The 26277-nt window shown below is 43.2% G+C and overlaps 1 protein-coding gene across 4 annotated transcripts in view; it reads right to left on the bottom strand.

The window, feature by feature from the left end:
• SAMD12 (sterile alpha motif domain containing 12) overlaps positions 1-26277 on the bottom strand; it is a 1473047-nt gene that overhangs the window by 1294760 nt on the left and 152010 nt on the right. For all 4 annotated transcript variants that reach the window (XM_078686851.1, XM_078686855.1, XM_078686853.1 and 1 more), the window contains exon 2: positions 16549-16715. In XM_078686851.1, coding sequence (XP_078542977.1) covers positions 16549-16715 — 167 coding nt within the window. The remainder of the gene's footprint in view (positions 1-16548; positions 16716-26277) is intronic.

Raw genomic sequence — 26277 nt, 5'->3', positions numbered from 1 at the left:
CCGGAGGCAGAGCACACCGGGCAGGAAGGAGGGCCACCAGAAGAAAGGGACCTCGCCGGCTCCCCTATTCCGCCGGTCCCGTTCTCCGAGTCCGGGCGGCAAAATCAAAATGGCCGGACCGGAGAACAAAGGGGGAGCAAGCCAGATACACGAGGAGCTCCGACAATGGAAGGCAGCGCCTCCACCAAAGGCCTCCTCCCCACGGGAATCGGCCAGGAAGAACCTCCGGCCCACACGAACAACGGCCTTCCGACCACCTCCACCGCGCCCCGAAGGGCAGACCCGCGGGCTCCGTCCGGCCCAGGAGCCGGCAAAAAGATCCAGGCCAGTCCGCCTCCGACTCCCCGAAACGATCGGGGGCACCGCACCGGATACACAGCAGCCAGGATAACCGGAACAAGAGGTAAGTGCCTGCAGGGCGTCGTAGCACTACCACACAGCAAAGAGGGCTTCCCGGGGCAGGATAACAGCAGGATAAATGTGGAAACACAGGCGGGCGAACGGAGCCGAGCTAAAGCGCGGCCATCTCGGTCGCGAGCTAGGCTCCTCCCCCAGGTAAGTATTTTTAAGTGCCAATCCAGTACAAAAATAGGCGAAATCATTTAAAGCCAATTTTTTTGGAACTAATTAATACATGCTTCAAACAGCAAATATATACAGAAAGAACTTTTAAATATGGTGTGGGGCTGCATTAATGATCCATGACTAATAATTGAAGGAATTACACACGGGGGCTAGAGGAGGTTTAAGGATCAGCGGGAGCCAACTCCCCATTCATAATTGCAGATCACAAAAGAAGCCCGGTGTCCGAGTTAGTACAGAGGTCTAGCATGTGGCTCAATGTGTCTAAGTGTATATCTGGGGAGTTCCCTTTTTAAGGACAGTTCCCCTCAAAACCCATGAAGGTTCGATGTGTTTGAAAATGGTGCAGTGCTATGTTACAAGTGATTGAAAGTGATTAAAACTGGCTATGAGGTCAGCTATAATGCTACCTTTATTCAGCTGCCCAGTGTCAGGATTAAAACCGAAATAACGCTCGTAGTGCAGGTGCTAGGATTCAAGGCCTCTGTGCTCTTACAAGACCAACATGTTTCAGCCTGATTGATGTTGATTAGTGTCACGGCTTTCGTCAGGTTCGGTGATGTTGCTACTGCACATAAATAAGTGAATAGAATGTGCAAAAAACACAGGATAACACGTGATAGGATAAAAGAGACAATACTGAACCAGGATAATTTTTCACTGTTCAGTATGTTCAACGTATACCCTACGAGGCGTCGGAGCTCACTACATCTCTCATGGCTTCTTAGCCATACGGTACGGGCGCTACAACCGATGTGCGTGCGATTCTTCACAGGTCAGCACTCGTCCGGAGACAGGAATGCACTACGAGCGTTATTTTGTTTTTAATCCTAACACTGGGCAGCTGAATAAAGGTAGCATTATAGCTGACCTCATAGCCAGTTTTAATCACTTCAAACACACCGAACCCTCATGGGGTTTTTGGACACCCACCCTCCCCATCAAAACATCCCTGAGCTCCTCCCTCGCAGCGAGCGAGTTGTAGCCCGCATGAGGTCTATGTCTCTCACGTGAGGAGGTACCCCTATGATAAAGCATGACATCTCTGGTGTGTGACGGGAACTGTCCTTAAAAAGGGAACTCCCCAAATATACACTTAGACACATTGAGTCACATGCTAGACCTCCCTACTAAATCTGGGCTTCTTTTGTGATGTGTAATAATTAAGGGAAACAAAGACGGCATTTATTTACAATCCTATTTACTTTCAAGGCAAGGCCTTTGTAGGCTCTTTAAACAACAAATGTGCAGTATTTTTTTGGGGGGGGGAAAGCAGCATCCCTATTTGTGATATGCCTTTTCATGAAATGCATTCTTCCACTGTGACAATAAAAATAAAATACAAATGTAAGGAAATAGGTAGAGTGGGGAGCCGGGGGGGGGGGGGGGGCTGGAACCAGTGAAAAACAGTAAACCTCATTAACCAGTTTACAAAGTCGGGTCCTGCTGCCCCTCCTCTGAGTGGCCTCTCAACGTGCCAGACCAGAAACTGGCCTGGTCCTGAGTCACCCTCCTCCTATAAGTGAGACTGTCTGTCAAGTCATGGGCAATAATAATAATTCGTTAAATACAATATACCCAATTTAGGAGGATGAGAGGCTGGGTCTGCCATGCCAGGGCACAAGGTCGTAGCTGAGAAAACCCCATGCACTCTTCTGGTGCAGGTGCATCATGGTTGCCCTGCATCGCAGCACCCCGTACAACCTGAGCACAAATTGTGTTCCAAAGAATTAAAAATACACGTGAAAGGAATCTTCTATTAGGGTATCTACTTCACGGGGGCGCGAGGGGAGGGGGCGGTCGGGGGGGGTTAAAAATGAGAGTAAGGCTCGTTTATAATCGCTTCCTTCTTTTGGTAGGCACAACGTGAGGACGAGGGAGGGGTGAGGGGAGAGAGGGGACGGGAGGGGGGAGAGGGGAGAGAAGAGAGGGGGAGAGAGAGCGCGCGCGCAGGTGGGTGAGCAGGCAGATCCTGCTTGCAGAGCCGGAGCAGCGCGCGCGCACTTGTTTATTTTGTTAATCCATTTCACGAGGGAGCAAAAGTGCAGCTGGTGATCCGACAGGCAGGAGACATGAGCTGCCGCCCTGACCCCAGCTGGAGCAAAATGATAACGTGTATTTTTCCTCCATTTCAAAGACTTTCTCAGAAAGGTCAGCATGTCACCTGCAGCCTGTCTGACACAGAGGCCAGGGCCAGATTCATCTCCAATATCTCCCCTCCTTTTTTTTTTTTGAAATTTGTTTTTATTGTTGCAACTTAGCACCTGGGCACAAAGCGAATCATCCGCCGACGTGGCGTGAACATTCGGCCACGGTCAGCCAAATATCTCCCCTCCTTGAAGGCCCAAAGAAGGGACTGAGTGATTCAGCGCCAGGAGGTGCATATGGCCTGCAGATAAACTCTTTTTCTGTAGATCTTGGATCTATTAGCCAAACAACTATGCCATAAATAAACCTAAGCATCCCAGTATTCAGTTCACAACGCATTGCATGCCCTCATCAAACTTCCACCGTCCTGAACTTTCGTACTCAGCTTTATTCTATCTTCGCTTGTCCTTAATGTCACTTAGACGATACACCTATTCTAAAATAACATTTTATAGCAAAGTTTTTTCATTATCACGATGACCTTTGTACTTTCTCTAGTTATCAGCTTATGCCAGCCATAAATCTTTGTCCCAATGTGTGTTGACAGCAATTATGATACCACAATTGATAAATCTCGATACACTGCAAGGGGTACCCATTATTAAACTTTACATTACTTAAGTCGTTGCAATGCAATTTCACATGTTTGAGAAATCCCGTATTTGAAAAATCCTCTTTGTTTTGGCCTTAAATATTTTGCTTTCTTCCAAAGTATACTAAGGGTTCTTATGTACATCCTTATCCAAGTTTAAGAGGCATCAATGAAGCTTTAGCATTCCCAGATTTGAATATGGATGACTACCAGGCTTTATAATCAGTCTTATATTGGTGTGCCAGCCCCCTTTTTGTTGCTAGTCAAAAGTTAAGCGTCTTGGTTTCTGTATCTGATGTATTGGTCACATTGTTGAAGAGACATATGGGCCAGATGTAGGTAATTCCGATTTACCTACTCTTAAATACCGAATCATACCGAATCGGTATTTAAGAGTAGGTAAATTGGAAGGAGGCAGATGTAGGTAATTTAAAATTAACAATTACCGATTCTGTAAGAGTCGGTATTTACCGATTCTGTAAATACCGAATCGGTATTTCCCATTGATTCCTATGGGCCTTGAAGCCCATAGGAATCAATGGGAAATACCGATTCGCTATTTACAGAATCGGTAAATACCGAATCCTGGCAGGGGGAACGGGGTGTCACTTTGACACCCTGTAGCACCCCAAATGCAGGCTTGTGTGCCATGTGGCACACATACATGCTCTAAGGGCATATCTGTGAGTCACATGGCATAGGTGTACATGCACAGATGTGCATGTACACTGGAATTCGGTATTTTACCACCCAATAGGATTGGGTGGTAAAATAAGAAGTCCTAAGGGCCTGTGGCACTGAAAACTGTGCCACCTACATATGGAATTATAGAATCGGTATATTTACCGATTCGGAAAAATATAGAAGTGGTAAATTTACCGAATCGGTAAATATACCGATTCTGTATATTCCGACCCACCTACATGTCAAAAGCCAAATACCGGTCGGTAACGGCCGAAATCGGCCGATAGCGACCGGTATTTGGCTACCTACATCTGGCCCTATAGTTCTCTAAATCTGTTGTTTTTATCAAACCTATTTTTACATCAGATCAATGCTGGACAAAGCTATTCCTGCGCATTCTTTCGACCTCATCCGAGGCGCTATTTTTGATGATTTTTAGCGGGTGAGCATCCAAGGTCCCATGCAGAGCTTGGCTCGTGAATATGTTTCCTCTCCATCCTATTTAAATAGCACTCACACTTTAGACATTGTGTCACTGCTGCATCAATAAGGCACAAAAGGTTCAAGACTAGTTTACATCTTGGGAATGAAATCACAGCATATTCGCCGTAATGTATTTCATTTCCATGCTGTGCTTGCCTCCCAAAATTGAACACTCAGACCCAGAATAATTATGTTTTCCTCAAATTCAAAATATAAAAGCTTAGGCTCTTTTGCAATTACCACCTTTGTAAAAAAAAAAACAATTTAAAGATACTATCTAAAGCACCGCTTTTTCTAATGCATACGTAAACAAAGTCCACAAGTTGGACCTCTCTCCATGCACGCTACATGGTGTAAATGATATCGATGAAGTAGCAGTATATTGACTTTATTTAGTCATGAGTGGAGACGATGTGGCCCAACGGCTGGAGCGGTCGACCTCGAAGCTAGGGATTCGGGATCGAGTGTCAGCAGGGACACTTAACATCCTGTGATTCTGGCCAAATCACTTAATCTCCCAATGCAATGAGTCTGTCCCTCTGTAACATAACTGGTGCTCATGAAAAGCACTCTGATACATTCAGTTGTGTTCGTGCTGTATAGAAGTGCAAAAAAAGGGAATATCACTTCAAAATCCACTCATCAACAACATTTGAATACTTACAGTGATGAACTAGGTTGATGACATATGGTGCTCACTGCAAGATGTTACTTTGTTCTCCGACTCCCTTTGGCACCCTGAACTGATGTGGGATCAGCTAGAGTCACTACTGTTCCCCTTAATGGATTCTAGAAACAAGCAAGTTAGCCCAGCTAGTCAAGTGCACAAGAGACCCCACCGACTAGAGACTTGCTCCAAAGCCATTTGCCAGGCAGTAGCATCCATTCCTGTTCACTGTTGTGTGGCAGGCTATTGGGCTTGAGTGAAGGCACCACGACATTGGATTCCATCCCTGAGTGGTCTACCAGAAACCTTGAGTTGCCAGAGAAAAGATACAGTGATAACCCTGCAGATTTATTTTATTCAACGAGGAATACTGTTCGTAGTAGTTTAGGCGGCTGATAAACCGAGCTATCAGATGACAAAGAACACATTGGAAGGCACCACTTCAGGGGTTTTGGTCCCTTGTGCTATAATTTTGTAAGGAATGCAATAGTGTTAGGGTAGTATCTCATACCTAGAGGGTTACAGGACCCTCTAGTTTTCTTTGCTATGCATTTGTAAAACGTTTCACACTTCCTATAGTTACACCAGCACCACTTGAATTAATAGAATATAATCCTGGCAAATATTACTCTTATTGCGTCCTGATTACTAAATCCTATTGTATCCGAGTTCCTATCGTATTACCACTTCCTACATTAAGATTCAGCCACTGCACTGAGAAACTCTGCACAGTCTCGCCCTGGCCCACATTCCCCACATCTGTTATAGCCGCTGTGGAGGGCGCTTCTTCTCCTACCTCACCACCAAGAGCTGGAACCTCCTCCCACTCCACCTGCGCACATCCCCATCTCTGAAGGACTTCAGGAAGCAGCTCAAGACTTGCTTTTTCGACCTCCATCACCGGCCAATCGAGGCTCGCATTGTCCGCCTGGACCTGGAGACCCCCTTGAGGTGGCAAGCAGCGCTTTACAAGACCCACTGATTGATTGAACTATACAAAGGGGGTCTTGGCCATCCAGCTGAAGAGCTGGGACATCACTGATTGACAACAAACCCAGCAGAGAGACTGAGCAGTAAGCTATCACTAATTGAAAAACTTCCACACTAATAAGTAAACTAGAACAACTCAGTAGATGTTTTATAAAAAATCAGCAAACATTATGGAGATGAAAACACAGCTATTTTCTAATTCTTCTAACCCAAAGGAAAGAGTCCACGTCTCAATATAATTCCTATACTTGTCCCCACTACCATCTGGGAACAAGTCAGACATCTGAGCTTGGTGGAGGAATGTCTTGAACGAAATGCTGCTGCATATCGAGTGCAGTAAATACCCATTCATTATACATGCCAATAGACCAGACTGAGGTGGATGACTCCTGATTTTTTAAGCCTAAAATGGCTTGAATTTAGCTGTTTTCCACATGAAAGTGCCTCGGCTTCAATAGAAGTCAAAGGGGAAAAAACATTCCCTAGATTTTCTTTTCAACATCTCTCACTTTCATGTTCTAAAATATTGGCATGTATGTCTTCATGAACCTGCTGAGTGACCTTATGTTTGAAAGTCTGCATCATCGCTTTCCCTCTTTTTCGATGTTGGGTGAAGGAGGAAGCCTACCTTCTCACATGGAATTCTGAGGTCAAGTATCAACTCCCTGGAATAAGAGGCTGTACAAGCAGTCTGGAATGAAGACACCTGTACTCGCTACTGGGTGGATAGGGTCCACGTCGCCACGGGACGGAATGGATATGGACTGAAGCCCCCGCTGTCTGGAAGCACCTTGATTTATCTTCTAATCAGGAATCCACCCTTTCCTTAATCAGTCTTCCGAGCGAGAAGGGGTATTGATTAAAGGGCCCACCTTCGAGTTTCCGGTTGCTATCCAGACACGGACATCGTACCCCCGCATTTATCAGGGACGTGTCTCTGTGGCATCTCCTGGAAGGAAGAGATAGCCATGAACCATCTTTCCCTGCTTTCGTTTGACGACTAGACGTGGCCTGCACATATCAAGTGCCACAAGTTCATGATTGCGACTCTTGATCCGTTGTTATAGCAAACCTGAACCCCTGGGGAAGGAATTGTATCTCTGCGTATCTCCTACTGTCACTAGAAGGAAAGGAAAATAGAACTTCCCCTCTACTGAATAAGATCTTTTTAATCTACCCCATGTGAAAAATACGGATCCTTCTAAACCTGAACACTTTAAAGCCCCGTGGATTACAGCTTGTGTGTTCCCCTCCTCGGCCACATCCGTCTGCCCTGACGAAGGTGCCCTACACCGAAACGCGCGTCGGCGCTACCACCAAGGACGGCAACACTATACCATCTAATTTGCCCTCCCACTGTTGCACCCTGGCCCATGCAACCATAAGTCCATCTATTTGTTGCAGGCCCTGTGAAATTCACCTGGTTGAACGGTTTGAATGTGTACGAGCCTGAATGATCCCATTGAAGGTGTGAGTGTCTGTTGAGCCCCCCTAAAGTGCCCCGGAGTGTCTGGAACACTGAACTGTATGATGATGTTTCCCTCCTGACTTGATATGAAATATTACACTGATTGTTTTTATAAACCCCTAAATATTCAATCTATGATTGTCTTTTTATAAATATGTGTTTAAAAATCAATAAAAATATATATTTTTCATAAAAAGTATGATTTGAATCTCTGGCTCTGATACCTGGTAATGTTGCCCCCTCTTTAACAGAACTGGATCCCTTGGAGGACCATTGGGTATTCATTTTGGCAGGGTGTTCTTCTCTATTTTTGGATAGGGTGGCTCACCACTGAGATGGTCCAAGAAAAGTTTAATTGCTCCAAAAATCAACAGTGTGCTGTGGAAAATGATTCATTCGCTGTTTATCCACGTGATTCAAAAGGCTGTCTCCGGTTTAAAACCATGTAATCTGCTTTCTGGTGATTCTGTACCCTAAATTTCTACTCGCCTCAATTTAATCTTGGCTGCTACCATTTGGTTTTAATTTGCTTTTAGGTTTTTCATCTTTATTCGAATGCTACTGGGCCATCAATCCTACCTGGGCGTAGTTAGCTGAGTTTTGCTACTCGGAACTCCGCGAAGTTACAAAAAATCTCAGCAAAGTTCCATGAGTGGCGGAGTGCAGTGTGAACTACAATTTGTGCTGTTATTCCTGCCACTCGGCTAGAAATTCTACCGGAGCAACAGTTCGTCCTCGCAAATTTACCGTTCGCCATCGCGAGCGGGGAAAAACCCTGCTGCACATCACAAAGCGGATTTTTTGCACTCCGCGAGCACCACAGAGTGCAGAAAACTCCGCAAACTCTGCAAACGGAGTAAAGTTCATCGCCCAGGTCTATCCTTCTAAATTCTGAAAAAACATACTTCATTTCCTGTTCAAGTGAGCAGCAGTAGAGACACATCTGATCCAATAGTTCCTTTCAATCTTCATGCACGGGCACTGTTTGCACCTATCACTGCTCCAGACCATACCCAGGAAACAGTATTTCCTTATCTAGAGCTGCCTAATTTATTTACCAGCATGTTTGCCTCAGGGCCCAGTAATGTAGTTTCTGACATGCTATTAGAGTCCATGAACTGCATCTAAGTACAGGACTGTGGAGTTGTCTGTCTCTATTTTTTGTTTGCTTAACATGTACTAATGCATTTTAAAAGATTCATACATGAGGTGGGATGTTCAGTTCACATAAAGTTAGCCATGGTTGGCGAGGGCCTCATTTAGACGACTCATGTAATGTGTATAAATGCATTTCAGCAGCCATGTGTTATTTTACTCTTTTTCTTGTTCCAGGGGCTAAGCTATAAACTGCCATAGTTTGAATAATGAATTATTTCAGTTGTTTTAATTTCCATAAAACTGTTATTATTTTTAGTTTCACCGAAGTTGGATCAATAATTTCTCGCACCCGTGCCTAGGGCAGCCTGACCACAATGCGCCATTCTGTACAAGATATATCCTGAAGGCAGTGCAGATGTGTTTTTCTTTTGTGCAGTGCCTGGTAGGGAGAGCAAAATTACCTTATCAGAAAAAGCTGGATTTTGATTGGTCCCCACTTCTTGAGAACCATAACACGTTTTACTTCAGTTTAGAAATCGTTTGGGTGAGCGCGGCGCTGCCATGCTCGTGACGGACCCACGCCATCATGAGCCACGGGCGGCGTGTGCTCATGACGGCATGGTTCCGTCAGGGCCCCGCCCTCTCATTAATTCACCCACACAGGCAGGGAATTAATGCCGCGTGAGCAGAGCGGCCGCAGCATGACGGAACCACGCCCGTCAGGAGCACACGCCGCCCGTGACTCACGACGGCGTTGTTCCATCATAAGTAGGCAAGGGGTTATTTGTCCTTTGCTGAGCTAGTTAGTTTCAGATGCTCCTATCCAAGCTTTGAAGAGCAGATGCCCCTTTTACTCTCTTGGGACCCCACACTTCTTTGTCCCACTCATAGAGTCAAACTCTGGATCAGATCTATTTTAATTTGCCTGACTGAACCTTCATTTGGTTCTGCGGTTAGAGGCTTTATTTGCTGACACATGCTTTTTAATCTCCCCTGACCTCTTCTGAATCCCACGTTTAGTATTAGGGAATTTCTCTTCAAGAGAACAGACTCGTATTTACTACCTTCAAATAACTTGCCTTGTATTTGCCAATTTGACTTGCTTTGGATTAAATGGAACAACGCTGTTATAAGGGGATTATTGTTTATCACTAATCCGAATGAGTTAGTAACTTTGCTAATTTGTTAGCAAACCTTTACAGTTTGCAAATCTACTAATCTCTGTCACCCTTGTGGGGCCAAATGAACTTCACTGTTACTAATGCAGTACTGATTAGTTGGTGTTAAGCCTCAATTCAAGACAAAGGTCCATCCACTTGTGTGCAGTTTGTACTTCAATTTTCACCAAAGATTTGCACGGTGGAAACCCCATCCTGTGCTGCTTTAACTGTTATTTTCAGTATAAGTTGTTGGCATGTATTTCAATCCCTACGCAGAAAAGCAGATTTTTCAGGTGTATTAAAAAAGTAAAACTCTTCAAACACTTTAGCCCTTAGTCTCTCCTCAGTGTGAGAGGGTTATTTGCAAACGAGCACTCTGAATATGACCGGCCGAGCACAATTGACTCCAACCCTCAGATGGGACACTTAAGGCCCAAACAATTGGGAACTGTTTTCACTCTGCATTCTCACAAGGATTTGGCCTTTCAAGCAAAGAGGAACAGATTAAACAGTGAGAGGCCGTCAGGTGGGTGGGCAGATATGCTTGTCACTGTTTTACACTTCCAAGCTCCACGAAGAAAAACACATTTTCAAATTAAATGCTGGAACAAATCCCTTGGTGCTTGTATCTCCCGTTGAGTTAAGTGCATTTGCAGAGGGGTTCGATATTTGAAACTTTACTCCTCGGTAGTTACAATACCTATGCCTGGCCACCCAATGTGAACGTTGTTATGATGAAATAGCAGTATTACCGAGCCACTGTGCCTTCGGTGCGGGCCCCTATAGTAATTAACCTATAACCAGTAGGAGAGAGGAATCGTGCATTGTCTGCTAAAGGAATATTTGCATCCCGGGCACCTTAGCTGCAATTAGCGCTCCATGTGGTAGTCTGAGGGCTGCAAAAGAGGAAGAAATGACAGGTCCACAGAAAGAGAATGCAAGACAATAGATGTGTTTAATGTGTTGGCCCCTACAAACTATGCTGTTGGCCTGTCACCACCAGCTCGGCCTCCACTAACTGAACACAATGATACCAGACAGCCTGGACTCTAATTTAAGGACATCCCTGAACCACATGGAAATGACACCCAGATGCCATGCTCATGATATGAATGTGGTATATCAGTGCTGCAAGCGAAACACGTTGGCAATCTCAAGTGCAACCACTTTTTGGGTGGTAGTTCAAAACTGCAATAATTTCTATAATCATTGCGTCCAAAAGCAGTATATATCTGTGAATGCATAAAAACTTTGCACTGACTCTGGTAGTGTAGGTTCAGGTGCAGCAAACACTGATGTTGACACATGGCAACCAATTGCAAACTTGTCGAACTGCTAGCCTTGAGGCTTGAAACCTTTCTTCCTAAATTAATTTATGTGAAGCGATCTTGGTTCATCAAAGATAGATTATCTTCGGATAATGCCATGATATTTCTGAATCTAATTCATAAGGCTTCCTTTCCCCCACTCCAATGGCGGCTGAACCTCTGAATTGTGAGATTGCTATCAATTGGACTGAATGGAACTCTTTGTCAGTGTTGAAATTATTTGAATTTGGTCCTGTTTTTGGTAACAGCGACATATTATCTTACTTGGTAGTAATCACGGGAGCACAATAGGGAAGTCAATTACCTCCAATTTTGTTCATTTTGGCTTTAGAACCCTTCATATAACACATTAAACAAAATAAAGAGAATAAACGCTTTTCTATTGAGGTCACTTCTGCGACAATGACTGCATATGTAGATTATGTTTTTTATGCATCTCTGAACTTATTTATTCCATGTCTGCTTTTTTGATGAAGTTGCTAACTATTCTAATGCTTTGGGACATAAATTAAAGATTGATAATTCAGATGTTTTGCCATTGAAAACATTTGTTTGAAGATATTCTTGAACACTATTGGCTAATATGGAGCAATATTAAAAATAAATACGTAAGTATCTGTTTTTAATAATTCTAAAACAAATTGCAGTATGTGAAAACTTATATAGACACCTTAATGGCAACATTTTATCTTTCCTACCTTTCTTGAAAGAGGAGATTGGATACAATTAACATGATGGTTCTCTTTTATTATAGTACCTCCATGGTTTTAATAAATTTACCAAAATAATTATTAGAACAACTGACTAATCTCCGTCTAAACTCTAATCAAATTTCTTGCAACACAAGTAAAGATCTCTAAATTTTCTGCATACCAGGCACCTTTTTCTCTTCGTAGTCATTTACAGATTTTAATGAGTTAAGAGTAGCAGGCTAGATTTATTTAGAAAAATCTCTTATTCAACCTATCTCATTTCAAGGGGTACTTTATATGCCTCATAAGTCTGCTACCAAAAATACTTGTTGGTTTTTCTCATTACTGTTAAAAAATTCTACCTTTATGAAACAGATCAATTAAAACATTTACGATTAAAGTACAACAAATGTACTACGAATTACTTATCAGTGCAAATTGCATTCACATTGTATTAACTGTACTAGTGAAATGATTGATGGTGACTCGTGTATAACCTTTTCTCACTTGAAAGAAGTTCATAATTCACCAAGTCCTTGCTTAAGCTAATATATGAACATATGACCTGGTCTCAGGAAAACTGAATACTTAACAATAGCTAATTAGTATCAGGATAGAAATATAGAAAAAATATATGGTCTAAAAGTCATAGCACCTCTTCTGCAGCACATAAAACACAGACTTTGTTAATTTCAGTATAATAGATTGCTTTAACTCCAGTACTATTACCTAAAACAGATCATTTTATTGAAAATAACTTTTGATTATGTCCATCGCATAGCACATATCTAGTGCATAATATTTATGATCATCACCAGGTTGTACAGTTTTCGATACAAGAGTGGAAATTTATAAACAATATTATGAATAAATGTTAGCATATCATTTCAACACTTATTTTTGGAGTAGTCTAGTTCCAGAATTGTTTCCATTCCAAAAGAAGGAAACCCTAGTTGACATGCTCTTGGCTATACCAATTCAACCGAACACTTTAATTTGAAAATATTCAACAAATATATCATTCAAAGCATTATTGAATGATATTTGTTACAGTCATAAAATAATAATAATAATCCACATTTGTAAAGCGCACAATCACCCGTTAGGGGCTGGGGGCCGTCGGGAAGATTAAGCAAGCTATTGCCCAGAGTCACATGGTGCTGGGCTAACCTGCCGCCGGAGCCGGGGATCGAACCGTGATCCCCAGATTCCAGCGTCAGTCGCCCTGGCCGCGGCGCCACACCTCTTCCAATAGCAAAATAGCTACTAATTATTTCATAAATCCATAATTGCATAGTAAAATAATTTTGATTAAGGCTTCATTTACTGAATATTTATCCAAACCCAATTCAAGATCATTATTTACTTCTGTTATAGATGAATAGAGATTTAAAGCACCTTTATGTTGTTAATAGTTGTTATATATTCACTATTCGTATCACAAGGGAATATGTATCACTGATAATAAAAAGTGGATCTTCTTGGATATTTATTTTTATATGGATAATTCGCAAACAAGGCTAGTCACAGCAAACAAAATATGGCCACTTTACCAGCACCAAAATACATTTAATGTGCACAAAACCTCTGGTATGCCTGTGTCTGCTATGGAGGAGCGGCTGAGGAGACAATTTATTATGGGTATTATGGGCAGCCGTGCCTGTACACATATGCAGTGTTGCTTGGGACAGGTGGCGGTCGGGCACAACAGTTGTTCAAGAGACAGATATATATATGGTGACTGGGCACCGCGGACGCCATCGCGGAAGCGGTGAGAGCTGTGTGGCATATTCAGTTTTTGTGTATCGGTCTCCTTCGATCCTGGGGTTGTGCTTCATGGAATTGACATTTAATGCTGAGCACGAGCACGATTTTGAAACTCTCCCTTCAATGGTTCTATTTATACATTCGTTTTGTTTTTATTCTGATTGAGGCCCTGAGGAGACGGACTAAGAACATTGACTCAGTTATGGGTCACCGCCCAAGGATTTCAGTTATTTAATCGGTCCACTCAGTTGCCTTATGGGAGTTGTAGTTTCGTGGGGGTTTGAGCGTGCTCCTGCTGGCTTTCAATGGTGTCGAAAATTCACAATTTTGTGTTTATGCTGGCCGTGTGGAGTTGCTTACAAACATCATGACCCACTGTCTCACAATGGACATCAACTTGGACGTTTTGCGGATACCAATGGCATGAAACAGGATTGCTTTCTGCAGCATAAGAAACGGATTGAATGTGAAGCAACGTCCGGCATCAATCAGTATGGTGCTTCACAGTAAAAGAGACTAATCACTTGTAAAGCATTCTTTGACCCGGCCCACTCAAGTTTCAATTTAATTGGCAGAAAAAGGGGGAACTTTGCTACAAGAATGCGGTGATAATTTGCAGCATTTATTTTATAATTTTAGTCTTATATATAGGCACATATGTATGAGCGATTGGCGTCCCAATATACATACTTCCAATATAACCGTCTATGCAGGTGAAATGAATGTTGTTAACTAATGAACGTTTATATGTTCACAGAAGGGGAAAGTGGTTGTGCGTTGCCGGTTATATAGACACCGCTAATTGTAGATTTCTTCTTGTTTATTTCTTGCATTATGCAAAGTAGGCAAATATCGGATTTGTTCTATTGGCACTAGCGACACTTCCCATGGGTTTAACTATAACAATTTAGTTACATTCTTCAATTGTTCCATAATGGAGCAATTTGTGTAAGCGTCAGTATTTTGTTTGTCTATGGCATACCTGCAGGGTTTAGGCTATAAATTTCCAAATTGTTTGGGTGCCAATTTGATTGACAAAGGCTTCTGCGCAGCCGAAACGCGTCTCCTAAAGCCCGGGGTCGAGGGAGACCTAGAATAATAAAGGTGCCATATTTCTGCAGCTTTCGAGTACGTGCCTTCTTCTTTGGGTGCAGGATTGTTTGTTCATATAGATAGCTATATACATATAAACATACACACACACATACAAGATATTTCTTGTGAATGAGAGTAGACGGCATTTGCACAAAGTACATCTGGGAAATGTCTTTATTTTCATATGTGTCACTGGTACCCTCTATAAAGAAATGAGTTTTAACAAAATACAAATTTGATGGCTATAATAAAAAACAGTTATTTGATTTACTTTCATAAGTAATATTAGTGTTGTTTTATTTGTACTATAATTTTCATACCACTTATCTTTTCGTTTTATGTTCTTTTATGATATAAAGGTAAAATATCCCTTTGTTGCATTGCTCTGTTTCTTTGATAAACGTTTTAAAACATAAAAAAAAAGTCAGGCTGGCCTTTATGATTTATTTAAAGTTACAAGACTCCCTCACACTCTGCCCCTTGCACCTTTCCTCACTCCAATCTGATTAATTCTCATGGATATACCATCTCTAACCAAAACCACACAATTTCTCCGTGTTATCCATTGTCTCTCTTGCTCGCCAAACATTCACATATTATCAAATCCCCCACACCATCCTCAATCTCCATCGTCACAACATAAAAAATAAAAATCAGTAGATGCCTTTCAGAATTAGGAACTCTGGGTATATCTTTCTCGTTTTTCTCTCTCATTCACATAAAAGTACCCAGTAGAGTGATTCTTTGTGCCTTTCTTTTCCACTGGTTTTGACTAGTTATTAGCAAGGGAGTGGCCAAACAATTTAAATATTCCACACCCCAAAACCCACTGTAAACCACATCTCTTCATCACAGAGGGAATGAAACAAGTGAGTCCGACCATCCCTAGAAGTGTTCAAGAGAAGGTGTGTGGTTTGAGGGGGTGTACTTCCAAGAGCTTTAACAAAAAAAATGGTATAATGCATGTTACAAGCACAATTATGTGTGACATGTTAGTGAATTATCTTACAGGCATTTCTAAATGAGCACTGATAAAGTACTACCATTGAGCCGAGTTTCATCTAAATCCTACAGGTGGAGGGAGGGCTCCTTCCTTCCTTTCTATAATTCCGTCTTTTTCTTCAATATATTTTGTGAATAGAACCCAAATACTATACAGTGATTACACAACAGAAAGATACCCCTTAACATCAGGTACTGCTAGCTAGAACCCATCATATATATGGCTTGACCTGACATACCAATGTCTCTTCCACAGTCATTGTTGCCGTGTAGTCAGTCTATTAAAGTTTAGTTTTTCTAATTTTACTGCACTGTGATATTTCGAGGAAAGAAACAAGGGCTGGCCTTTCCTCCTTTTGCCACTGATACAAACATTGATTCAAACATTCATTCAGTGCTTGATAGTTCAATATACATATATGAGTCAATATCATTTGCTACAATTGGTAAAATACATCAGTGTACAATATTGTCTTTTTATTTAAAATTGTTAATAAATTACTTCCTAGGGAATCTTTAATACATGTATTTCCTCCCTGTCCCAATGTTGAAGAAAATCCCACTCACACTTCATGTTAAATTAGAAGAGGGCACTAATAAGTATACAGAAGAAAGGGAAGCATTCTAATTACTATGCATCAAGAGCCAAACTTAAAATCAAAATTCATGCCTTGGTAAATCTAGTCATCTTTCCCTAGATCAATTTAATATGCTGGAATCATTCTCTGTTTTTTTGCAGACAATACTTATGTGAAAATACATGTTTGTAGCTTAAAACCAAATTGTGCCTACCATTGATGGTTCTGGCTCAGACCTCTCTCTCCTGGGCGTACCCTTTGGCTCGGACACCTTCTGATTGTTGTCATCTTGAGTTGATGGAAACTTGAAATGATTACCTTCCTGACTTAGGTCAATGCCTTCCGTGCAGACAGCTTGATCGAGGTTATTACAATGGTTAGCTAGGGAAAGAACAACAATGATTTTAGGAAAAACAATATATCTATGAACGTTTCCTACAAAGGTTGCTGATGCCACTAGGAAAAAACATAAATGTTTGCCCTACAACTAAAACAAAGAATATTTGTTAGGACAATGTTTTGCAAGTTAGCCACACAATATAAGCTCTGGCAAATGGTTCACTCTAATTAATTTTAAATTGAGGCCAAACAACAGTATCCTATGAAAATCAAGCAGCCTTATACATATAGAATATTTAACTGTCCAACAATTGGATACACCAAACTCTGCCTTTGTAATTTGGATGGATCGCTGATGCATCAAACAGAAAATCCTGTAATTTAAAGATCGAACCTTCATCTGCATGCCAAGTTGAAACCCACGAATCCCTTCCATCAATTCGGGCATTCCTCAAGGAAAATATGAACATTGCCTTGCACTCTACTAGCAGAAGGAGGTAGATGTATGACTACATGTGCCCAATGTCAATGACATTTCATGAAGCTCCATAAGCCATCAGTCCAGTCCTGAAGCTTTCTTCTGCCCATATGACAAAGTCACCTTCCCACTGCTGATCACATGGTATTCACTACCCATTTTGGAACTCATTTCTTAACTCGGAAAAGCAACTCCCTTCATTGTTAGGGAATTTAGTTTGCTGCTAACACCATTGTTTTCTCTAAAAGACGTTCAGATAGGCACCACTAAATCTACACGCTTGCCAAAAAGTCTATTAACTCAATTGATAAAATGATGATTCTCCTTTTTATCCTAACCAACCAGTTCCTACCACCAAACAATTAAATGTAGTAATACAACTTAACAAGTATTGAAGGCCCAGCTCTAGAAATGTCAACTCATTATCCACAGAAAGAAAGAGTGTGTGACATTGTATCAAACAGATTTTGAATTTGGTCACATAAGGACAAACAGGGCAATAGATGTGCCATCTTATAATAGAGGTGGTAAACCCATAGGGGAGTGTTTTTAGATTCTGGAGGTAATGGTACGTGCCTAGCAGCTTTCCTCTCTGTTCTTTGATTACTCTATCTCTTCTTAACTTCTCAGATTCTTATTCCCAGATGTTACTGAACTGATTTTCACCTGCAATTCAATTAGATATCTAGAATTTGAGACAGGGTAGTGTCAGAAGCCATTGCTCTATTTGGATTATATTTTAGGCTAGGCAATATGTCAGGAAGCACTAGCTTTGTACTCTGATCCAGCACAAGCAATGCACACTTTGACCTCTACCAATGACTATTTACAACAAGCATATGAGGGTCAATAGTAGAAACAGGGAAAGGGGAATAAGATAAGAGAGAAAACTGAGACATTGAATCTCACCACTCTGACTAGCCACTCTGCTGCTCAATGACGTGTGCTGGTTGAGCGAAGTGAGTATCTAAAAGCACAAGGACATATCTTTGTAATCTGCTTAGAAAGTCCTAGATATGTCCTTAAGACAGGGCAGCTATACGTTAACTGTATCTCTATGCAACTATTTTTTTATATTCTGGCATGATGCTGTTATTTCTGAAACTGAAGCACAACAATATAGAAATGCCTTTATATATATATGTTGATCAACACTTCGCTATTGTGAAGATAACTCCCTTAAGCTTTGCAACTATGCTCTCTCTGATGAAGATAAGCTTAGTTTCTACTTGAATCTTGTGCAACTGCAAAGGTAACATTATACGTTAATATTCTGTGATTCATATAGTCGGCAATACATATATACATTTCTAAGAATTTTTGGCACCTTAAGTAAAATTATATATAATAATGTAACCGTTTTCGTGACAAGAAAATTGTTCCTGTTACTTTACAGGATCAAACAGAAAATAAAGTCCTAAAGTCTTTAATAGTGCTTAAAGTCAAATGTTCAAAACAGGTCGTAGTTCAACATGACTTCTATAAGAAATTGTGTTACTGGTTGACTTTATTCAAGCACCAACCACAATTCTTGTCAGGGTGAAACACAAGCAAAGACCAAATTAACCTGTGCTGAACCCTCGGGTAGATTGGCACAAAAAGCAGTCAGGCTTAACTTAAAGGCAATGTGTAAAGTATTTATGTAGATCTTTAAACAGTATTAAAGAGAAAACACAACACAAGAAAATTCCCACACAATTTAAATACAGAGAGCAGAATTTGATACTTTATTTGACACCAAAATGACATAAATCCAATTAGTAGAACCAGAGATATGCAATTTCAAAGATTTTGATAAAATAGTGGCTAAAAGCACAAAGCACCAACTGTCGTTATCTGGTCTTGCTGGACCAGGACAAAGTCACAAGTTCAGGCTGACTGCAATGGATCGGGGGTCGGAGGCCCTACACCACCCGCAGGCTACCACCTGCGCCTCATCCCTAGTGGCTAGTGGTAGGCCGTAGGTTTGCTCATCCTCCATTGTACTGCTGGTATTTTCTTTCACTGCTCCTGTTGTAGTGACTGCATTTTCATTGTTGTATCTGTGACTGCTGTTGTCTGTCTCCCCCGATGCCTGTACGTGGTCTGTGCCCGTTCTCTCCCTCTGTTCCCCTCGCTGCCCCCGTGTCTCTCTGCCCGGTTTCCCTTCTGCTCCCCTTGCTGCCCCGTGTCTCTCTGCCAGGTTTTTCCTTCTGCTCCCCTCGCGCCCCCCGTGACTCTCTGCCCATTTTTGCCTTCTGTTGCTTAGCTGCCCATGCATTTCTGTGACCTTTCTGCCCTTTCTTGTGACCTTTGTGCCCTCTGTGCCACTCGTTTACCCAATTTTTTGTGACCTTTTTGCCCTTCTTGTGACCTTTTTGCCTTCTGTGCCACTCATTTCCCCCTGTATTCTTGTGATCTTTTGCCCTTTTGTGACCTTTCTGCCCTCTATGCCACTCGTTTCCCCCTCAATTGTTGTGCACTTTTGCCTTCTGTTTCCTTCGTCGCCCCTCACCACGCACACCGCTGCGTCCCCTGCGGCTCCGCCCCCCTGAGTGCCCATTCGCTGCCCCCACCTCCCGCCTCCCAGCTGCTACTTGCTCCCACCTCCCCATACATTCCGGCCGCTGCGTGGTCACACCGCTGGCGCGCGGCAAGCCCGACTGCGCCTGTCCGCGCCTGGACTGCACCCAGCGCCAGAACCCCTGGCCGGACCCACAACTGCTTCAATACCGCCCCGAAACAAACACACGGTCCTTTCACTTGCCGGAACTGCAGCTACACCAGCCACAGAGCCGACGAACCACCCGCCAAGAAATACCTCAACCACCTCCTATGCATACTACTGAACACCCGCTCCGCACGCAAACATGCCGTCGAGCTCTGGTACCTGCTCAACACAACCTCCCCGGACATCGCCTTCCGGACAGAGACCTGGTTGAACAACTCCTCCACTCCCTACATTGCCATAGTCATCCCAGATGGCTACAAGATCACCCTCAGAGACCGCACCAACGGAGTCGGAGGAGGAATCGCCATCGTCCACAAGAACAGCATTAGGGTCTCGACTAGCACCGACAACGTGCTCAGCACCGCAGAACACATGCATTTCCAGATCCACACTGACTCCAACTCCACCCTCAGAGGCACCCTAGTCTTCCGACCCCCCCGCACCCCGCCCCCAGTTCAGCGACTCCATCGCCGACTTCATCAGCACACACGCCCTGACCTCCAACAACTACATCCTCCTCGGAGACCTGAACTTTCACCTTGAGAACAACAACAACAGCAACTCCATCACCCTGATCGACAACCTCGCCCACCTCAGACTGAGGCAACTCGTCACAACGCCCACCCACTCTGCCGGCCACACGCTCGACCCCGTCTTCTCCTCAAGCCTACACGTCTTCATCAGCCACACCACCGAACTCCTCTGCACCGACCACCGCTGCATCCACTTCACCTTTCGGAAAGCCACCACCGCACCCAACAGATCCCCCGCCGCCGCTGGAGCAAAATCACCGAAGACCAACTACATGCAAACCTCGCTCTCAGCCCACCCAAGAACCCTCCAACACCGACGTCGCTGCCCACAACCTCAGACGCTGGATCGAGGACTGCGCCAACACCCTCGCCCGATGAAGAAACCCCCCCACAGAGACACCAGCAAGAGGGCCAGCTGGTTCACCCCAGAACTCCTAGATTCCAAACAAGCCTGCCAGAAACTAGAGAAGAAATGGAACAGTGAACAAACTCCGGACAGCCACGCAGCACACAAGGACGCCGTCTGCAACCACCACCACCTCATCAGGGCTGCCAAGAAGACCTCCTTCAAAGACCGCCTCGACAACAATGCACAGGACAGCAAGGAGCTCTCCAACATCATGAAGAACTCTCCAACCCCAGCTCCAACACCAAAGACATCCCGCCGTCGCAAGCCCTGTGCGACTCTCTCGCCACCTTCTTCCACCGCAAGATAGCAGACATCCACGACAGCTTCAACACCCAGACAGCCCCAACAGACAGAAACACAATAGACCCTCCGCACAGCATCGACCACGTCCCCTTGCTAGCCTGGACCAGCGCACACAAGGCACTCCACAAGACCGTCCCAGCCTACCTAAACAGACGGCTCTCCTTCTACACCCCCAACTGCCAGCTACGGTCCGCCGACCTCCCACTCGCCACCGTCCCGCGCATCCGAAGAACAGCCACCTGCGGAAGATCCTTCTCCCACCTCGCCGCAAAGACATGGAACACCCTCCCACTGAGCCTACGACAGACCCAAGACCTGCTGACCTTCAGGAGGATACTAATGACCTGGCTGTTCGATCAGTAGCAGCCCCCACCTCCCCCCACAGCGTCTTGATACCCTCACAGGTATGTAGTGCGCTTTACAAATGATTGATGGATACAGGGACCAAGTTAATCCCGCTGAGAAATGTACCTTAAATTCTGGTTGTGGAGTGTTGCACCGCGCAGCAGCTGCTCCGGGCAGGAATGCAATACCTCGCATCGAGGATGTGTCGAGCAGCGGTGGTTGCAATAGGCTGTGGGTTGCTATGCAAAGTACTACATCAGAGATGCATTGCACAGCGGCAGTTATGATGAGCTGTGGGCTGTGATGTGAGGTTCTGTGTCGGAGATGTGTTGCACAGTGGCAGTTCGGATGCAGAGCTGAAAGGACTTGCGTTATGCTGCGTCAGAATAGCAGAGACCGCAACTGGGCTGCCTGAGCACCTTCAGGCCACGTTTCAAGGGTCTAGGACTGGTGGCACCACTTAAAGCACAAGACTCACAGCAGAAAGGGTCTGTGTGCAAGAGCCAAGGTAGTTGGAGCCTTTTCTATCCATTTGGCTCTGATCAGGAGGCTAGCCCACTTGCCCTTGGAGTCACTCTGGTGGTCCTGGGTTCAAGTTGCAGTTCCAGTCCTTCTCACTCAGGCAGTAGGGTAGCAGAGTAGCAGTCCTACTTGCAGCAGAGCTGCACACCAGTCATTCTCCTGAGTCTTCCACAGGTCCAGAAGTGAGCTGAAGAGTTGGGTCCGAGGGCCCATTATTTATACCTAGGGCTCCCGGTTTTATGGTTTTTTTTTTTTTTAACATTTCCGTCTGCATTTATCCATATTTATTTTTGGACCATTTTTATCTGTATATATCCATATTTATTTTGTGCTTTGCGTATAAATGAAGTAATAAAACTGTACATTTCCATATTTATTGAACTGATAGAAACACACTCATGCTTTGCTGTCTGTTGTGTTTTAGCTATTTAAGCTGCCAAATATTACATGACAATACATCCACTGATAAATACTAGCATTATACCACAAATGTATATTGACACATGCCATTATTTAAAGAAATGTCATCCTTTTTTTAAATTTCCCATGCTGTCCATCTGCTTTGCTGTTGGGCTATAATTCATTAAAAACAGCATGGGGAGTCACTTAAAAGCAGCACAATTTTCTGTATTTATCCACTTTTAAAATAAATGCAGACAGAAAACACATTGGTTTTTGTCTGAATGTATCTGTAAAAATCTGTAAAAAGGGAAAACAGGGAGCCTTATTTATACCTGATGCCAGCTCGGAAGTATTAGAGGTTTCTAGAAGGGATCACACCCGGAGGGTTTTGAAATGTTCTTCCTCTCTACCTAAACCCCAGCTTTTCTGGGGGCACAAACTAGTGTGGTAGGTGACAGCTTTTCCCCCTATCATGTCAGAGATGGTCCATCCTGCCAACACCTATTCCTCTGTTGTCTCATTGTATTGGAGTAATATACAAAGCCCAACTGCTAGCTACACCTAGTCATGTCATGTGACCCAGGATAAGGCTGCAGGCACCAAATGGTAAGAACAAGAAAATGTCAACTTTCTAAAAGTAAAGAACAAAACAGTTGCAAATGCCGCTAATTTGTCAAACTAAACATTCGTAAAATAAACATACAATCGAAACAATATGTTTAATGAAATCAATTCTGTTTGTTTTAATTTTTTTGCATTTTCATTTGAACACTTCTATTTGAAATTAATTTTTCAATATATTCTACAAAAATTAAAAACCTGGAGTGCACAGCAAATATCATATACAGTGATAACAAACTTCTTGAATATTTACAGTGAAATACAACTTGCTCACCATTCAATCTTCATTCATACACCACTCAATCCATTACAAACAAAACAGACTGACGACAAAACATAAATGATTCGAAAAATTACTGGATAGACGACTCTCCAGCAACAAAAGCCAAATGTTTTTTTTAAACAATCTATACAAATATTTCCTCCTTAATAATTCAATTCACAGTTTTTTAGGCTGTTAAAGGGGTCTACGCGTTTCGAACTACCATTCTTGCGTAGTTCTCTTCAGGACCAATCTGTAATGAAAAGATAAGATCTATTTTGGGATGGGAAATTTTGACAATACACTGCCCTACCCCAAAACTCCAATGTCCTCACCTACCTTGCGCTCGACAACACAAGCTTGATGGGCTGTGATCCCAATCTAAAAAACATCAGTAAATGCCAAAGTCAGAGATACATTCAAAAAATCTAGCATGCTGGCAGGCAACCTTGCTTTCATACCCCTGACTTACTTGGGGATTGATAGTGCACTCGCGGACTCGCCTGGCTCGCCTGTCTGTTAGGAGACAAAAACGTTTGACCAGTTGGTAGCCATCCTGCGTGTGGATTAACGGAGGAAACAGGGTAATGCACGCACTGTATACCTAGTTTGGGTGAGTCAGGCGTGTTCTATGCAGAAGCGGTTCTGTCGCCTTTGTTTGCTTTCAGTTTAACCTTGTTGGCCGTACTGTGGAAACAAAGCAAGGGAGGCGCGTTGGTAAAATCGTTCCGTTTTTTCAATAATCGCGGTGGTAGTTGGAGGCAGAATGCCATAATTGCAACTTACTAAACAGTTCGAGGCTCAATCACGTCTGTGGCTGCCGGCGTCCGGACACTGCTCTAGTTTGAAAGCACTTCCTGGTTGCCCTAGGATTGTGGGTAATGTAGTCTTAGTTGATCCGACAAAAACAAGGACCGAACTTTATTGTCCAAGAGTTGTATTTCACGTGAACACCTTGCCGGTGCGCTCTTGGATGGTTTGATTTGTTGGCCTTTCATGGCACAAAAGAGTAGACAAATTGTGGTATAGGAGCAAACCGCACGGTTGCGGCCCGAGTCTTACAGCCAAACTGTAGACAGCAATTGAAATGCTCCGACGTTTCCCTTAGTGCAAATACTGTCCAGGATCTTTGGAATTGTTTAGGAATTTCGTTTTTGGGGCCATGGGGGATGCGGCAACCTTTGGTTTCTATGACTGATACAGTGCAAGACAGTGTGTTGTTATGCCCTGAACAGGGGTTGTAGGGTGGAGTACACCTTGCCCCGATTCTTGTTATGTCCAGGTTTGGCCTTGTCTCCAATCATTGCCAGTTAGCCTAGCTTATAATTTAAAGATTTCCGACAACTGGTTTAATCCCGAGAACACAGTGTTGAATTTCAAAATAAGCATGGCCTCTCTTTTTATCAGTTTGGCATCCAAATCTCCTCCTCTGGTGTCGTTTTCCACTTTGGAAATGACTGTCCAGGTTAATTCATTTTCGTGGTGGTTCTTTTCTTTCCAGTGGTTGACCAAGGGGGCATTCGCAACGTTGTTCTTGATTCTAGATTTGTGCTGTTGAATCCTTACGCGTACCTCTTGATTGGTTTTACCAATATACAAGAGGTCGCATGGGCACAAAATGCCATATACAACATACCTCGTTTTACAATTGGAGAATGTTTCATGTTTCCAATTAATTGAACTGTGGGTGAATACTTTGCCTTCTTTCGTCGACTCGCAACATGAACAATTGCCGCACTTGTGGTGGCCTTGGATGGGAGGCAGGCGTAGCATGTTTCTCAAATCTGGATTTTTTGTCGTTGGTAGTGCTGCTCTTACCAAGTGGTTGGAAATGCTATGATTTTTCCTGAATGCAAACAAGGGTTCCTTTTGCAACATTTGGTCTAGATCTTTGACCAGATGCCAATTCTGTTTTACTACTTTCTTTAGACTGTTTGAATTCGGGCAGAAGGTTGATACAAATACCATCCTATCCGTATTCTTTTTTGGTCTTCTTTCTAGTAAACAGTCTCTTGGTGTCCACCATGCTCTCTTCCAGGATTTCTTGAGAAGTTTCTTGGGATAACCGCGTTGTTTTAGATTGTTGGTCAAAGTCTCCGCATGCCTTAAATATTCTTGCTTTTCCGTGCAATTACGGCAAATGCGGAGATACTGCCCATAAGGCAAATTCTCTTTCAGGCTGCGTGGGTGGTTGCTCCCGAAGTGTAGTGCTTTGTTGCGATCTGTGGGCTTTTTGTATAGCGTTGTTACTAGCCCACCCATGGAGGGATATACTTCCACATCCAGAAATGGCATCTTGTCACATGAGTAGTCTAAACTGAAATGGATCGTTGGCACTCTGTTGTTGAGCCATTGGTGGAAGTTTTTTAAATTATCTTCTGACCCAGTCCATACGAAGAACACATCATCAATAAAGCGATGCCAATTGGTTATCCATTGGGAAAACGGATTATTTGTGTAGACAAATGTTTCCTCGTACTTTGCCATGAACAGAATTGCTAATTCTGGTGCAAAGGGGCATCCCATCGCCACCCCTCCTGTTTGAAAGAAAAATTGCCCATTGAAGTTAAAATAGTTTTTTTTTAGCGCAAAATCTGCGAGTTTTTTGATGAACGATGTCGGCACTTTGTGTGGTCTTTCGCGTTCCTCTAAGTATACTTCCAGGACATTGAGCCCTTCTTCCTGCGGTATTCTGGTATACAAGGACGTTATGTCCATTGTTACCATTAAATCACTGTTTTTGTCAAACTGGATGGTGGTTAGTTTGTTCAAAAAATCGGTAGTATCTTGTAGATAAGATTTCACATGGTGGACAAATGGTTTTAAAAAGAAGTCCACAAATTTGGAAATCGGTTCTAATAGGGATCCACATCCCGAAACTATTGGGCGGCCAGGAGGTGCTGAGGCATCCTTATGTATTTTTGGTAATACATATAAAATGGGTGTCCTTGGATGTTTTGTTCTCAAGAATTCCAGTTCTTTTTTACCTAAGAATCCCTGTGCCGCACTTTCGTCCAAA

The sequence above is a fragment of the Lissotriton helveticus genome, chromosome 4_1 (assembly GCF_964261635.1).
Source record: "Lissotriton helveticus chromosome 4_1, aLisHel1.1, whole genome shotgun sequence".
Classification (NCBI taxonomy): domain Eukaryota; kingdom Metazoa; phylum Chordata; class Amphibia; order Caudata; family Salamandridae; genus Lissotriton; species Lissotriton helveticus.
This window is presented reverse-complemented; position numbering and strand designations above follow the sequence as displayed.